General features: G+C 41.9%; 2 protein-coding genes across 2 annotated transcripts; one reads left to right on the forward strand and one right to left on the reverse strand.

Annotated features, from left to right (window-relative positions):
• The first annotated feature begins 1,707 nt into the window (after window positions 1-1,707).
• egr2b (early growth response 2b) lies at window positions 1,708-5,679 on the forward strand. The gene is made up of 2 exons (XM_084078557.1): window positions 1,708-2,127; window positions 2,637-5,679. The coding sequence occupies exons 1-2, from the start codon at window positions 1,956-1,958 to the stop codon at window positions 3,830-3,832; spliced, it is 1,368 nt and encodes a 455-aa protein (XP_083934683.1). The 5' UTR covers window positions 1,708-1,955; the 3' UTR covers window positions 3,833-5,679.
• A 4,659-nt stretch (window positions 5,680-10,338) lies between these two features.
• Window positions 10,339-14,467, reverse strand: adoa (2-aminoethanethiol (cysteamine) dioxygenase a). Its single transcript, XM_084077935.1, has 2 exons — window positions 13,884-14,467; window positions 10,339-13,070 (listed from the first exon to the last, which is right to left on the reverse strand). The coding sequence occupies exons 1-2, from the start codon at window positions 14,241-14,243 to the stop codon at window positions 12,606-12,608; spliced, it is 825 nt and encodes a 274-aa protein (XP_083934061.1). The 5' UTR covers window positions 14,244-14,467; the 3' UTR covers window positions 10,339-12,605.
• Between the last annotated feature and the right edge of the window lie 973 nt (window positions 14,468-15,440).

A 15,440-nucleotide genomic window follows, 5' to 3' on the forward strand; every position in this document is an offset into this window, starting at 1 on the left:
ATAACTTCAGTGTACCAAATTTAGTCCATGGCACATGGACTTTCCTAAAGCACAGTCAAATCAAGCTGATAACAGTTTCCGCGCCTCTACTAATGCACCCAAAGGTGAAGATTCCGTGATCATGCTTCTCATTTGATTGTGGTTTGCCATCAGGGTTGCCAGAGTTCGCGAGAGAAATAAGCAACAAGGTCTATGAAAACCATCTATAAGAAACGGCACATGAGAACTTTAAGATTTTGAAAATAGGCAATCTACAAGCTCACGATGCGTTCTGGAGCTTATAGATCTGCTATTTTCAAATAAAAATGTTGGGGGGGGGGTTTGGAATATTTTGGAAAATTTTAACACAAATCTGGTACAGGGTCCCTGGCATAAAATGTTTTCAGATGGGGGTGAGGGACAAATACATATTAATTTGGGGGGTTTCCTTGACATGAAAATGTTTGAGAACACTTTAGAAACGAGCCCAAATAAGCAACTACACCTTAGAAACAAGCCCAAATAAGCAACTAAACTTTAGAAACAAGCCCAAATAAGTGCCCAAATCAGCAGCTACAGTTTAGAAACTAGCCCAAAAAAGAAACTACACTTTAGAAACTATTCCAAATCAGCAACTACACTTTAGAAACAAGCCCAAAAAACTGCAACCCGCCACTAAACCAATATTTACAAGCAACCTAACAGAAAAGTAAGCTCAAAGTCGCTTATAATAAGCGGACATGGCAACACTGTTTGCCATGGCAGTTTTCTCGGCCGCTTCAGTCAGTCTGTCTCACCTCGGCAAGACTCGTCATTTTCCGACGCTCATGTTCCGGAATTGACCCCAAATATGGAGTGGGTGTTTCTTTTGATTTACCGGATGGAACCTTTTATGGGCTTCAAGGAGATCAACCGGAATTCCTCTTTTGATATTGGTGCGTGATTAAAAGAGGGGAAACCTTTGTTAATGAGTGTAGCCTGGCCCAGTGGTGTAAAGTAACTAAGTACATTTACTCAAGTACTGTACTTCAGTACAGTTTTGAGGTATTTTTTCTACTTTACTGGAGTATTTTCAATTTTCAGTACTTTTACTTCTACTCCACTACATCTTAGAGGCAAATATTGTACTTTTACTCCACTACAATTATTTGAAACATAACCACTTCAGCCCTATTTTATACATATAGGCTATTTGAAAATAGCAGATCTTCAAGCTAGTGCATTGAGCTAGATGCTATTTTCAAACATTTTAGTACTTTTACTCTTAGTGCCAATACTTTTGTACTTTAACTCAAGTAACATTTTGAACACAGCCCTTTTATTTGAGTAAAATGTGTGAGTACTTTTTCCACCACTGCAGAAATATATAAGATATTATATCACATGCTGGCACTAAAGCTCTGTTTCTCCACATTCATAAACTTCTAAGGCAACATTGTCGCCATATATTATAGCAGGTCTATCATGCACTTTTACAAAGTAAACCTGAGTGGAAAAAGTCAAACCTTTTATCACTGGATGGAGGCTTGCTTTCTCCTCTAAGCGGGTTCTCCATTGACAAGTGATTCCTTCGATGTCGTCACGGATGCCTCGCAGCCAATAGCCTTTCGCAGCGCCTGTTTTTACTCCGCCCCCAGGTCCTTGTACGGGCAATGACGTAGGGGCGCATTCAAAAGGTTCCCCATATATACAAACCAGTGCCACTGTCCCTGTTCCTATGAACTCACTGTCTCTCTGTCTGTCACCCATCCGATCCAAGCCACACTGACTGTGTGTGCGCGCGCGTGTTTGTGTGTGTATGTGTGTGAGACCAGAACGCATGTCACTGGAGAAGACTTGTGTTCACATCCAATGGTTCAGTCAGTGACAGTTATAATGCAGTGGTTGTAAAAACCTCCAGTCGGTTCATTCAAGTTGCGGTTGACAGACCGTTATTTTCAGAATAACGCGTGAGAATCGGTAGATTTGAAACAAACATGACGGCTAAAACTCTGGAGAAAGTGCCCGTGAGTCTCGGGGGATTCGTTCATCATCCCGCGGGCGCCGAGAGCGTGTATTCGGTGGACGATATCGCGACGGGTTTACCGAGCTCCGTGTCTATCTTTCCAAACGGAGACCTGGGAGGACATTATGACCAGATGAATGGAGGTAAGAAAGATGACATCTGGTTTAAAACGTGAAACTTTTATGCGTTTTATTTGAACTCATCTGAAACATTTACCGAATTATCTGTCATTGTCTTTTCTTTATATTTTATAGTTGTTGGTTATACTCTGATCTGATGTGATTTTCATGTTACAAAAAATCCAATAAAAATAGTATTTTATAAAAAGTGAAACTTTTCACACACACAGTTGGCTTAAGTTTATGTGTGTGTTTGTTCTTTTTCAAACAACATTTTCTCTGGAGTTGTGCACAATGATATATTTGCGCTGCTTGTAGGGGAGGAAATAATAGCCAAAATTCGTTCAGTGCGCCTTATAGCCTACTAATTGGTGAAGTCCGTGCGTGTGTGTGTGCGTAATAACAGGAACACACGAACTTTGATGTGGTCGCTTTCTCTGGCTCATTCTTGTCTTCAGTTATTGGGTTATTATAGTTCCCATCTTCCAGGAGCCTCATAATAATGAATGATTTCTTTCCTCTTTGGCCCGCAGACGGTCTGATGGTGGACATGAGCGCAGAGAAACGCTCTCTGGACCTCTCCTCCTACTCCAGCGGCTTCTCCAGCCAGGCGCCGTCCCACCGCAACCAGACCTTCACCTACATGGGCAAGTTCTCCATCGACTCCCAGTACCCGGGCAACTGGAACCCCGAGGGGGTCATCAACATCGTCTCGGCGGGCATCTTCGGCATGAGCCAGCCGCCTCCTCCTCCTCATCCCTCCTCCTCGGCGTCCTCCTCCCCCGCGTCCTCCGGCTCTCCCAACCACTTCTCCACCGGCGGAGGAGCGCTGAGCTGCACCATGGCGGCGCAGAACCAGGCGGAGATGGAGCACCAGCACCACCACCACCACCACCTCTACTCGCCCCCGCCGCCCTACTCCACCGGCTGCGGGGAGGTCTACCAGGACCCCTCCGCCTTCCTGGCCACCTCCACATGCCCCATCGGCTCGTACCCGCCGCCCTCCTACTCCTCCCCCAAGCCGTCCTCGGACGCGCCGGGGCTTTTCCCCATCATCCCCGACTACTCCAGCTTCTTCCAGCCGGCGTGTCAGCGGGACATGCAGGGAGGCATCCCGGACCGCAAGCCGTTCGGCGGCTGTCCCCTCGACTCGTTCCGCGTCCCACCGCCGCTCACCCCGCTCAACACCATCAGGAACTTTACGCTGGGGCCGGGCAGCGGCGTCGGGTCCGAGGGCGGCGGGCCGCCGCGGGGGCTCCCCTCGGCGTACAGCCCGCAGAACCTGCCCCTGAGGCCCATCCTGAGGCCCCGCAAGTACCCCAACAGACCCAGCAAGACGCCCATCCACGAGCGGCCTTACCCCTGCCCGGCCGAGGGCTGCGACCGCCGCTTCTCGCGCTCCGACGAGCTGACGCGACACATCCGCATCCACACGGGACACAAGCCGTTCCAGTGTCGCATCTGCATGCGCAACTTCAGCCGCAGCGACCACCTGACCACGCACATCCGCACGCACACCGGCGAGAAGCCCTTCGCCTGCGACTTCTGCGGCCGCAAGTTCGCGCGGAGCGACGAGCGGAAGAGACACACCAAGATCCACCTGCGGCAGAAGGAGAGGAAGTCCTCCACCGTCTCCTCCTCCTCGTCGTCCTCTTCATCCACCGGCTCCGGGCTGGAGCGATCGTCCGGAGGAGGCATCAGCACGACAACCGCCGGGATTTGTTCATAGAGTGATAGGGTCTGGTGTTTGTTGTTGTAGCTACACTAACCCCCCAAAGTAAGAACTGTTACTGTCGAATAATGAATAGCTCTGTGATGAGACCGTTGGCATATAAACACTGCTGGGGTGAGATCTGCAAACTGGTGGTGTCACATGAAACACATGGCGGGGGTTCAAGGACTTTGGATTCTGTGCGTAATTGCGCGCCAGGACATTCCCACGTTCTAAGCTACTGAGCAAAAATACAGTGGTGGAAAAAGTACTCAATTTTTTTGACTGTAAAAGTGTCAATACCATCATGTAGAAATACTCTGTTACAAGTAAAAGTTCAGTATTCCAAATTTACTTGAGTAAAAGTACAGAAGTATTGGGATCAAAATACTTAAAGTACCAAAAGTAAAAGTAGCCTACTCATTATGCACAATATCCCATTTCAGATGTTTCCAAATGTATAAACATCCTTTGAAACTAGCAGATCTACAAGCTCACAAGCTCACAGATCTAAGCTCACAAAGTGTCGCTTGTGACATGTTGTGAGCTTGTAGATTGGCTATTTTCAAATAGCCATGGCTAAAGTGGTTCATGTTTTACAAAGTAACTAGTAAAGTTTTCAAATAATTGTAGTGGAGTAAAAAGCACAATATTTGTATCTGAGATGTAGTGGAGTAGAAGTAAAAGTATTGCAAATTGGAAACTCCAGTAAAGTAAAAAATACCTCAAAATTGTACTTAAGTACAGTACTTGAGTACATGTACTTAGTTACTTTACACCACTGCACATGGCGGGGGTTCAAGGACGTTGGATTCTGTGCGTAATTGCGCACTCAATTTGTAACAGGACATCTTCTAACTACTGAGTAAAATACTGTGTTAATTTATCTTCAAGAGTGTACAAACGGACCATTTGAACCACTCTTGGACATAAATTAAAGGAGTATTTCACCCCAAAAATTACTTACTTACTATCAATGTCACACCATGAAGTTTTGAATTCATGAAGATTGTTTTTTTTTTTTTGCGTTTCTGAGCCAATAATTTGATGATCAAATTATTGGCTTAGGAATGCGACAAAAACAAAAGAATCTCCATGAATTCAAGGCTTCATGGGGTGTGTAAATGATAGAAAATAAGTAATGTTTTGGGTGAACTATTCCTTTTAACACTGAGGATGTTACTGTGTACTGAGTCGGGTCTTAAATGACACGGATGCACTTTGTCTGCATAGTCTACTGAAGTAATACGAGTAAATAGCCATTAATTCATAATAATACGTTAAAAAGGGGCATTGAGTTATAAGAGTCCAGTTTAGTGTTGCTGCCCGACGTTTTAGCGTGCATGCAGCGTGCACGCTGCATGATGTGAAATAATTGCAATAACTTTTTGAGAGGATCGTGTGTTTTAAATTATTGAATTGACAATGTGTTCACAGTCTTAATAACATGTTTGTTGATTGTTAGCCTATAGGAGTGCGGTTACGTTGTTCCGTGGGGTCAGTAGTTATCCTCCATTTATTGAATGGAGAATAACTACTGACCCCCACGGAACAACCTACCCCGCCCTCCCCTATCCCCCCCCCCCCTCTCGTGCCTTGCTCATGTCTTTTTTTTGGTACACTGACTGATACAAGGACGCTTTAAATACATAATGTACATTTATCAGTTAATATGGAAAGTTTGAATATATTATATATTTTTGTACGCATTGTGTCCGTGTGTGTAACTCGAAGTGTTTGTTGAAAAGTTGTGGTTGGTGTGTGTAAAAAAACAATGTGGAATGTAAATAACTTTCAACTCATACAGACGTGGCGTTTGTTTTGTGGTGGTTTTTGAGATTCATTAAATATTATGATGACGATTATGATCTGTTTGGTTAATTATTCTACAAGTCCAGCGGTTCCCAAACTCTTTAGCTTTAGAACAAAAAGATAAATTAGACGTTTGCCTGGGAGTCTGGGACCCAAACTAGTGAAAATAGCAGATCTACAAGCTCACAGTGCAGGCTTAGCACCATGTTGCCAGCTTGTAGATCTGCTATTTTCACTACTTTTTAAACATTTGTTTTCGAATTTATGGAATTTATTAGATTTTTGGTTGGCTATTTATCAAAATAATTAAAAATAATGTCTGAATTTGTTTTTAATTCATGAAAAAAAAAGATTTTTTTTTTGGGGGGGGGACATTTGAAAAACTTTTGAAACAATTAAAAACAAAATGTAGAAAAAATAAAGGGAATATTTACTCGCAACCAATAAAAATGGACCCGCGACCCACAAATGGGTCCCGACCCACTGTTTGGGAAACAGTGTGCTACTCGAATCAAGTCGATCAACTTCGAACTTTTGATCCGTGTGAAAAATGTGAAATGATCAGCTCACCATGGCGCTCTCTGTGCTTTGTGTCTCTAAAAAAGATAAACACACACACATCTCTACTCTTTAATATGTGAACTATATTTAACAACTGTTGCTGTTTGTTGAATTCAACAAGAGCAGCAACAAAACGATATCAAGCTATCCGGTGTTGATATTGGAAAATAAAAGAGGGCAAATCCCTCGGTGAGTCACTCATTATTGTGAGTCAGAGTATTCACCAAAGCTAGAAGCGCCCACTCACTGTTTTGTTTATCACAGAACGCTGCACAAGCAGCTCTAGATATCGGAAATTAATACCTACTCACACACAGTGGTGTAAAGTAACTAAGTACATTTACTCAATTACTGTACTTACGTTAAGTACAATTTTGAGGTAATCTTTTTTACTTTACTGGAGTATTTCCAATTCTTTTACTTACTCCAATACATCTCAGAGGCAAATATTTATAGCCTATTATAACATCTGATAAATGCACACTATGTGCCTATAAAGCAAAGCAAAATTGTTAGAAATGGTCTATGGCAATTAATAGAAATAATAGAAAAAAAATGTATCTACCTTAACACCCCTTGGTATAGCCTATAGGCTAAATAGGCAAATCAAGAAAAAATAAAACAAAACATTAAAATATTACCACAAAGGCTAACCAAGTGACACTAGAAGAGTGCGTATATGCTTCATTCCAAAATAGAGAAATCATTTTCCAGTTTGATGGTTATCATTTTTCTTTGATATGTAGGCTACAGGTAGCATATCCTTTTGTAATGCTCATTTTAATGCTGTGTTTTGGATCTCATTTGTCTTAGTTTTTTTGATGAGTCATGATTTTCCTCTGCCTGATCTTTTGCTGACTCAGATCTGGTATATCCCATGGTGATCATTTCTTAACCACATCACTGGCACTTTTCAGTGTATGTCCTGTTCATGGATGCGTGCTGGATAGGCCTATATTATTGCTGCCCCTCGGCCCAAAGTCTTTAGTTTACAATACATAGTAAGAGATATGCACAAATCAGTGGTGGGAGAAGTACTCAAATGTTTTACTTAAGTAAAAGTAGCAATACCACAGTATAGAAATACTCTTGTTACAATTAAGGCCTGTTCAACATTTGACTTACGTAAAAGTATTGGCATGAATATGTAACAAAAGTAAAAGTATGCATGATTTGTTTTCAAAAGTTTGATTTTATAAAATATTGTATAAAATAGTTTATGTGGTTAACATAGTTTGTAATAATAATCTAAATCTGTAGGCCTAACAAGTAAATAACATTTTCAAATAATTGTAGTGGAGAAAAAAGTGCAATATTTGCCTCTGAGATGTCGTGGATAAAGTATTGAAAGTATTGACATTTTTTAATACTCAAGTAAAGTAAAATTACCTCAAAATTGTACTTATATACAGTACTTGAGTAAATGTACTTAGTTACTTTCCACCACTGCACACAATTAAAAGAGTACGTAAAGACTTGACTTAACTTTGAGAAACATGGAGGGCACACAGTCTACACATGCAATCCGTCCATCCGTCCAGGTCCATTTTTAAACTCAAGAGTTCAATTGTAGACACAATTTTCAGAGTTGGTTTCAATCTCCTTTTCATAATGCTTCCTCTTCCTAATAATTAGCTGCCTCCGGTTAGCTGACAATGACCCTGTGCCCTATATAACAGGGGTTCTCAAACTTTTTCATGTCAGGGATCCCAAAATGAATACTATTTGGCTGCGGACCCCAATCTGAAAGCTTGGTGTCAAAAGTGGAGACTTTGACACTGGTGTTCAGTTATGCCTGGATCGATGTGTTCAGCACACTATAAACCCAGTGTTAATTTAGTGCTAAAAAAAGAGTCTACTGCGATATATTAAACAAATTAGAATTTGTTATAAGCTAGTAGTAATGATCCACTGGTGCAGTTATGTCTTGTCTTGTCGACTTGTCCTGGTGAATGTACACTTTTGCACCATACCTGCTTGATAACATGCAGAACACGAGGGACACCCTCAAAACAGGGACTTATAGATCCTTCATGCGGATTCATGCATTCAGAATGGCACACAATGGGATAAAAGCCACATATCAACTCTGACATCTCTACTTGTGGCTGGCAACACAATGGTGTGTATTGTTTGAGCTGTGCCACAAGATGAATACAGTATATCCCCCATACTGATGTACAGAACTGATAAACTTTTACACTGGTAATAGACCGTAATTGTATTTAATTGGAGCCACAGCTCGAGGGTTGAAGGGGTGAGAGAACCACATGCAGGGCCTTCAGCAGAGCGGCAGCTAGTCAGACAGTCTCTAACTCCCATGAATTTGGCTTGATATGCACACAGTATTTCAGATATGCTACATGAGTGTGGGTATTTTACATACCTTTGTGGCCATTTAACTGACAACCTGCAGTGACTGAGCAGGGAGGATGTGTTTTCTTTAGTGCTTCACTGCTTGCTCAAGGGCACTTAAACAGGACATGATGTTTGGCAATGGGACAGAGAATACTCTCTTCTCCCTATCTCTCAGCCAGCTGTTGTCAATGCTCCAGGTATAAATTACCTAAAAAATGGTGGTTCTTTGGGGTGGTTGAGGTCCTATATAGCACCACTGCTTTACAAATAACCTGTTAATCACAGTGCCAGACTAGAGTCAAACTCAACAGTCTTCTTTCCACACACGCTGATTTTGCCAAGCCTGTTCCCTCGGCTGCGGTTACATTATAGTATAGGGATGGTGAGAATCTCGTTTGTTCATCCATTCATGCAAGCCCCTGTGGTTATTTTTCTTTATAGGTTCTGTACTGGTTCTTCAGCTTAGTTCGACCTTTAAGACAGGTGCTATGTAGCACCAAATAAATGCGGTTCTGATTATGAGACAAATAACCCCTTTTAGTGCTATTTACTATCATTTTTGTTTAGTGTATGAAAAGTTAAGCTTAACATTTACAACTTTTATTAATTCAAGATTTCTGGATTTCTTAGAACTTCCCAGGACTTGGGGACCTTTAGTTACATACATCCCAAATACATCTGAACTTCTTTTCTATCTTTTAATTTCTATCATACTCCTGTCATCTTTTTTTCCTTTCTTTCCTTTCATTCCCCATTGTGTCGTCATAGCGCATTTCACCCTCACTTTTATACCGTGCCCTCTGAGTTTTTCATCTTCCTCAGATGCCCTCTGAATTCTCCAGTTGACAAAATGCCACATTGCTCATTTCAGATGCCCCCTCAGTGGTTCCACAGCTGCTGCTCAGCGCGCACACAGTGAACAATGTCCATCTTGTCACACAAGTTAACAGAGAGGCTACGATGAATGAGGAGCACGCTTCAAACCCCATACTGTAAATTAAAACAAAGAGTTCTGTTGCAGAATGAGATACACCATTTCAAAGAATGACACGTCTTACTTACACAATTATAGATACCTTGCATTATTTGGGCAAGTTGTGGTATGGCCTGATTTCAAGGTTTCAAACTAACTTTTACAGGCAGGATCCCCTTAAGAGATACTGAACGATAAACCTTGGGTAAAGAAATCTCGCCAAAGTGGATGCACATTATTTTGGAAATGTCTTCAAATGCAGATAAATGACTTCAGATTAGGATTGAAACAGAGGACAGCAGATTTAGCGGTCATGTTTAGCAGTTGCCTCTGACCTCATTTTGATCCCAGCTTCACTTGACTTAACCCCCAAGAGCAGCACTTCTGAAGTATAGCCCAGTCCATCGGGCCAAACACTTTTGACAAAAATAGATTCACATCCTGCCTGTTGCTTATGATGTATCTTTTGTCCATGCTTTCATCACACATGCTGCAGCACAGTCCATATGTTTTTCTGACCACGTGCCATTATAATGGTAATTATTAAATGGGATAAAACCAAAATAAGATTGATGAAAAACATCCAGTTTAATCATGATCATGGTGTCGGTACAATGGAAGCAGGGCAGGGTTGGACTAAGGGAGGAGATGCTGACTACTGCAGGCTCTTGAAGTAAATTGATATCTGGTGCAAAGGTTGGAGAACACAACCTTCTGGCCAGGTCTGTGTCAGATCTCTCTAATCAAATCCTTGCTATTTCACATTTCATGCAATAATAGAATAAGGTATCGAATATTAATCAAACAATAAGCTTAAATGTTATGGTTTAAGTGAATCGTTTTAATCATACACATTCGAGCTAAAGAGGGATTCAGAGAGAAAACATGACTCCATTGACGTTAAATAGAGTAGAGAAACCCAACCACACGTTTCAGCACCCTAAAAATGTAGTTCACCAATAAAACGTACAGTACCTGGGGCTTACGTGACAACATGAAATGAGATCTCCCACAAATAATGAATCTAGAAGTTTATTGCTCAACGTATACATTCAACACGAGAGAATCTACATTCTCAACCTTCAAAGACTAAAGATAGATGTCGGACAATATAAAATTCAGATACAGGCCTATAGGTGAACTCAAGCTATAGACTTCATAACACATACATTGCAACAATGCAACATAGACAGATAACAAGCAAGAATAACTGCAATGACCGTTTAACATAAGCATTCTTCTCTAGGGTTCCTACACATTTACCAACTTTTTCTGGATCTGATTGTCATTGTTCAACAGTGGTGGAAAGTAACTAAATACATTTTGTTGCTATCGGGCAGAAACCGCTTATCTTCATATTTTAACTTTTTGTGTTTTTTCGTAAATTAACGCCTTACTTGATCATACTACAGCATCACACAAAAGTATCAGATCCACAAGCTCGAGCTTGTGGATCTGATACTTTTGCTTTTTGAATTTGAATCCTGAAAAGTAACCGTTTTGGTTTCCACCCGACAGACGATTTACTCAAGCACTGTACTTTAAGAGTTTTGTGGTACATTTGCTTTACTTGATTGTTAATTTGTTTTTATACTTCTACTCCATTACATCCCAGAGGAAAATATTATATATTATTCCACTACAATTATTTGACAGCTTTAGTTACTTTGTAGATTTGTATTATCAATACTTTTGTCTTAATAATAGAATATCATATAATATAATATAATATAGAATGACTGATAAATTGTGATGTATCATTAGGTCAAGCAACACATAATATAGTGATGAACACGTTAATGCATTACTAATGCACTAAAAGTTTGAATACTTCTTCCACCACTGTTGTTCAATATGATGAATGCTACCTTCTGCATCAGAACACTTTACTGAGATTTGTCTTCACAACAATAGATATAACATGACATAACAGTATTGACAAATGCATAAAATGTCCAGTTACGTGTGTGTATCTTAACCACTCTCAACCTGGCGTCCATATTTTGGGAATGTCATAGGCAACATTTTCAATTGTGAAATCACTTTTTAAGTGAAATTTAAAAAAAATATCTGACACATTGTGAGCTCGTAGATCGGCTATTATTTACATTATTCAACGTATGATGATGAAGTAATAGGGTTTAAGTGGTTAATTGGATATCCCCCTGTTCCCGCTTACATATTTTCCAGACTTTTGCACAAATGCCAGATTTTCAGAGGTGTGAAATTAAAGCAAATGCAATTCTATACATTCCACACCTGTGAAGGAACCCTGTTGTTTGGAATAAATTAAGCACAAAAAAATCAAAATAAAGAATATCATAATGTAGTGCGTGCACTTTGCAACAAGCTGTGGGAGTGTACAACAGAAATCAATTGAAATCTTTACATGTATACATTCAATATTCACATAAGGCAGCTGGAGAGCAACGCTTAAGTTACATACTTTGGCACTCATTCTTTTTGGTGCTGCAGAGAGTGAATGCTTATTTACCTGACTAATAATTTGAAAAAGATGTCCCGTCCCTGCAAAACACACTATGGATCTAATTTATGTTCGCTCAATTCCAAATGATGCTTGTCTGAAACCTCTGGAAGGCAAATCATTAATGGTCTTTCTTTAGTACACAGGTAAATCAGACATGTTTATGTCAAGGACCCTCATATTGAAATGTATCAGGGTGCAGACACCCATTTGAAAAGACTTTGCGACAGGGACCCCCATCAGAGGAATGTTTAGTGAATCTAACTGTCATAGAGAACAGTGGAGAGAGTGAAACGTATGACCTTGTGTGTGCATGTGAAACACATTGTTACATTCTGTCATTGGGCTAACATCTAGCTGGTGAAACGATAGAGAAACTGTTCCCCCGATTTGCTTGGGGACCCCCTGGGACCCCATCAAGGACCCCTGGACCCCACTTTGAGAACCACTGTTTAGTAATGGGCTATACCACAGCCTACCACAACATTTTAAACCGAAATGTCCATGAATCCCAATCCAACACTTGTTCACTTGAAATGGGGTATTTATATAGGCTATATTGTGACCAGAACCCCACCCCCCCCAACCCTCGTAGATTATATTCAGAAAGAAACAGTGGGGCCGGGATAGGGTTCTCCACCGCACCAGAAATCCTCCGGCTGGGGCACTTCAAGCAGCCACGTCTCCTCTCCTAGCTCTTTCTCCTTCTCCCCCTCGTCTTGTTCTTGCCGTGGCTTGCCCTCTGACCCCTCCGCCGCCACTGTCTGTAACACCTTGTAATAGTGACAGTCCCGCCCGTCGTCCGAGTCGTAAGGTGGCGCTAGGATATCCAAGAAGGCGGTGGGGCCGTCCACCGCGTCGATCTGGTGGATGTTGTCCCGCAGCGGGGTGAGCACGCACGGCCCGCTGTCCTCCGAGTACTCGCCCACCGAGCGGAGCACGGAGCGTCGCAGGGAGTCGGTCTGGGAGCCGGGCACCGGAGGGTCGAAGAGCGGCCGGTCACTGTTGTTGACGTCATCATCAGCCTCAGCACCAGCCTCCAGCCTGTCGAAGCACCTGATGCTCACCTTCAGTGGTGGAAAACATATTCACATTTTTTACTAAAAGTAAAAGTATGAATACTGAAATGTAGAAATACTCTGTTACAAGTCAATGTCTGGAATTCAAAATTCACTTGGGTAAAAGTACTGGTATCAAAATGAACTTAAAGTACCAAAAGTAGAAAGTAGTTATTATGCAGTGTCCCATTTCACACGTTTTCAAATGTATAAAATCCTTTTGAAAATAGATCTACCATTGTGAGCTTATAGATCGGCTATTTTTAAATGCCCAAAATGTATAGGGTTGAAGTGGTTAATGCATGTTTTATAATAATAATTACAAGTAACTAACTAAAATCATCAAATAATTGTAGTAGAGTAAAAGTCCAATATTTGCCTCTGAGATGTAGAATAGAAAATATTGAAAATTGGAAATACTCCAGTAAAGTAAAAGTACCTCCGAATTGTACTTATGCACAGTAATTGAGTAAATGTACTTAGTTACTTTTCACCACGGTAACCAGAAGCCTCGCCCCAAAACACGCTCGCCCCCATTTATTTTCGCAGACCAGCGGTTCTTGTATTTGTTTTACTGAGGATAAGGTTAGAAATAAGTTTAGGCCGGGTTAGGCACAGTTTTACTGCGCCCAACTTTAGAATTAGGTTAGATTTATGCATAGTTTACTGAGGTTAAGTTTAAGAACAAGGTTAGGTTTAGGCATAGATAGTTTACTGAGGTTACATTTAGGAATACCAGATGAATACCGCTCGGATTTTCCCTGGGGCGACTGTGTTTTGGGGCGAGCGTTTTGCTATTCTCCGGTCTCCGCCGCCGCTCACCTTCCCGTAGAGGACCTTCAGCATGCCGTGCATGCCCGGGTGGTCGTGCAGCGGGATGGAGGCGCCGCTCCGCAGCAGGAACACCCCCATGCTGAAGCCGTCCGTCTCGCAGATGTGCATGTACGTGACCGGGGGGCCCGCACTGGGGTCCTCCTGGTCCTTGATGGGACCCGGTTTATTATTCCGGGGCTCGATCTTCAGGTCCGCAGCCCTGACCGCCGTCACCAGCGCGTTGAGCTCGCCCTGTTTGTCCAGGAAGACCTTGTTGTCCGCGTCCACGGAGGGGTTGAAGCCCTTATACGTGACATGAGCTTGTCTGGCGATCTTCTGGATAAGAGGCGTTTTGTTGTCCCGCGGCATTATTATGTCTTTATACCGATGTTGTTGGCCGCTGATCGCTCACAACGCAGATGTCTTCTCGCCTGTAAAAGATAAAGAGTTCCTCCAAACTCACCAGGGTCGATCACGTTTTACGCACATCCACGATCACACACAATAAAAATAACGCGTATCGTGGAAATACTGTATAGTCCATTGTAATAAAAGTAAAAATTTCCCTCCAGAGACTAACCTCCCTCTAGTCATTTTTCCACCCCTATCTGATCTCCCCGTCCGCACTCACTGGGCCTGCGCCTGAAACGCAATGCCTTATGGGAATTGTAGGTTATACGAAAGTATTAGATTGACCATTTCCATGTATGGATAGATATTATTATATAAACGTATATCCAAAACCATTACAGAAACGGGTCTATGGCCCTAATAGATTCATGTTTTAATTGACATGCCGTTAATGCCAAAATGTAGTTCTGCCTTTGATTAAAATGCACTACAAGTCCCATTGGTCCCGGGGCTCCATGAAAGCTATGAGGGGAAGGCCAGACAGGCCGTTGAACTCTGCACCCCTCCCCCAAACCCGGCCATGGGCCTCTCCCAAGTGCCCATTCTTCACATCCTCTAGCACTTTTTTCATGTTTTTATGGCCGTCCTTTCTCACTTTCCTCCAGAGAGAGGACCCTCCCCACTGTATATATAATAGAAGGCAGATTGAATATATGGAACAACAAAGAACACTGTGACTGGAGATAATGGCCCTTTCAATAATGTTCAGGTTGAAAGCATTAGCATATCCTATCCACCTGTAGAGGCGTTGACACACCTGGCAAAAATCTTAATAATAGAATAAGACAGTGGTTCTCAAACTTTTTCATGTAAAGGACCGCCAAATTAATAATGTAGTTGGCCGCAGACCCCCATACGAAAATATTTTGTGCCAGGGATCCCCATACAAAAATGTATTTTTTTCAAGATTTTATTTTCTGAAAATAGCAGCTCAACAAGCTCATAACATGTCGCATCGCGAGACTTTGTGAGCTTGTTGAGCTTGCTGCTATTTTCAAATAGCCAATGTATATGGTTAAAGTGGTTAAACTTTTGATGCTCTATGAACTCATTTTGTTGGGGACCCTCTGGAACCCCTCAAGGAACCCTGGGGAGTTCAGTTTGAGAACCACTGGAATAAGAGACCAATTTTGAAAGAGGAACGAACGGATTAGC

The sequence above is a fragment of the Gymnoscopelus microlampas genome (assembly GCF_963454915.1).
Source record: "Gymnoscopelus microlampas genome assembly, chromosome: 14".
NCBI classification, from domain to species: Eukaryota; Metazoa; Chordata; class Actinopteri; order Myctophiformes; family Myctophidae; genus Gymnoscopelus; species Gymnoscopelus microlampas.

Bases quoted from the DNA above. Each gene is read 5' to 3' on its own strand.
- adoa (XM_084077935.1), bottom strand. From the start codon at position 14,243: ATGCCGCGGGACAACAAAACGCCTCTTATCCAGAAGATCGCCAGACAA. The intron at 13,071-13,883 runs GTGAGCGGCGGC...CCACCACTGAAG, and splicing joins TGAAGGTCCTCTACGGGAAG to GTGAGCATCAGGTGCTTCGA.
- egr2b (XM_084078557.1), top strand. From the start codon at position 1,956: ATGACGGCTAAAACTCTGGAGAAAGTGCCCGTGAGTCTCGGGGGATTC. The intron at 2,128-2,636 runs GTAAGAAAGATG...TTTGGCCCGCAG, and splicing joins TTATGACCAGATGAATGGAG to ACGGTCTGATGGTGGACATG.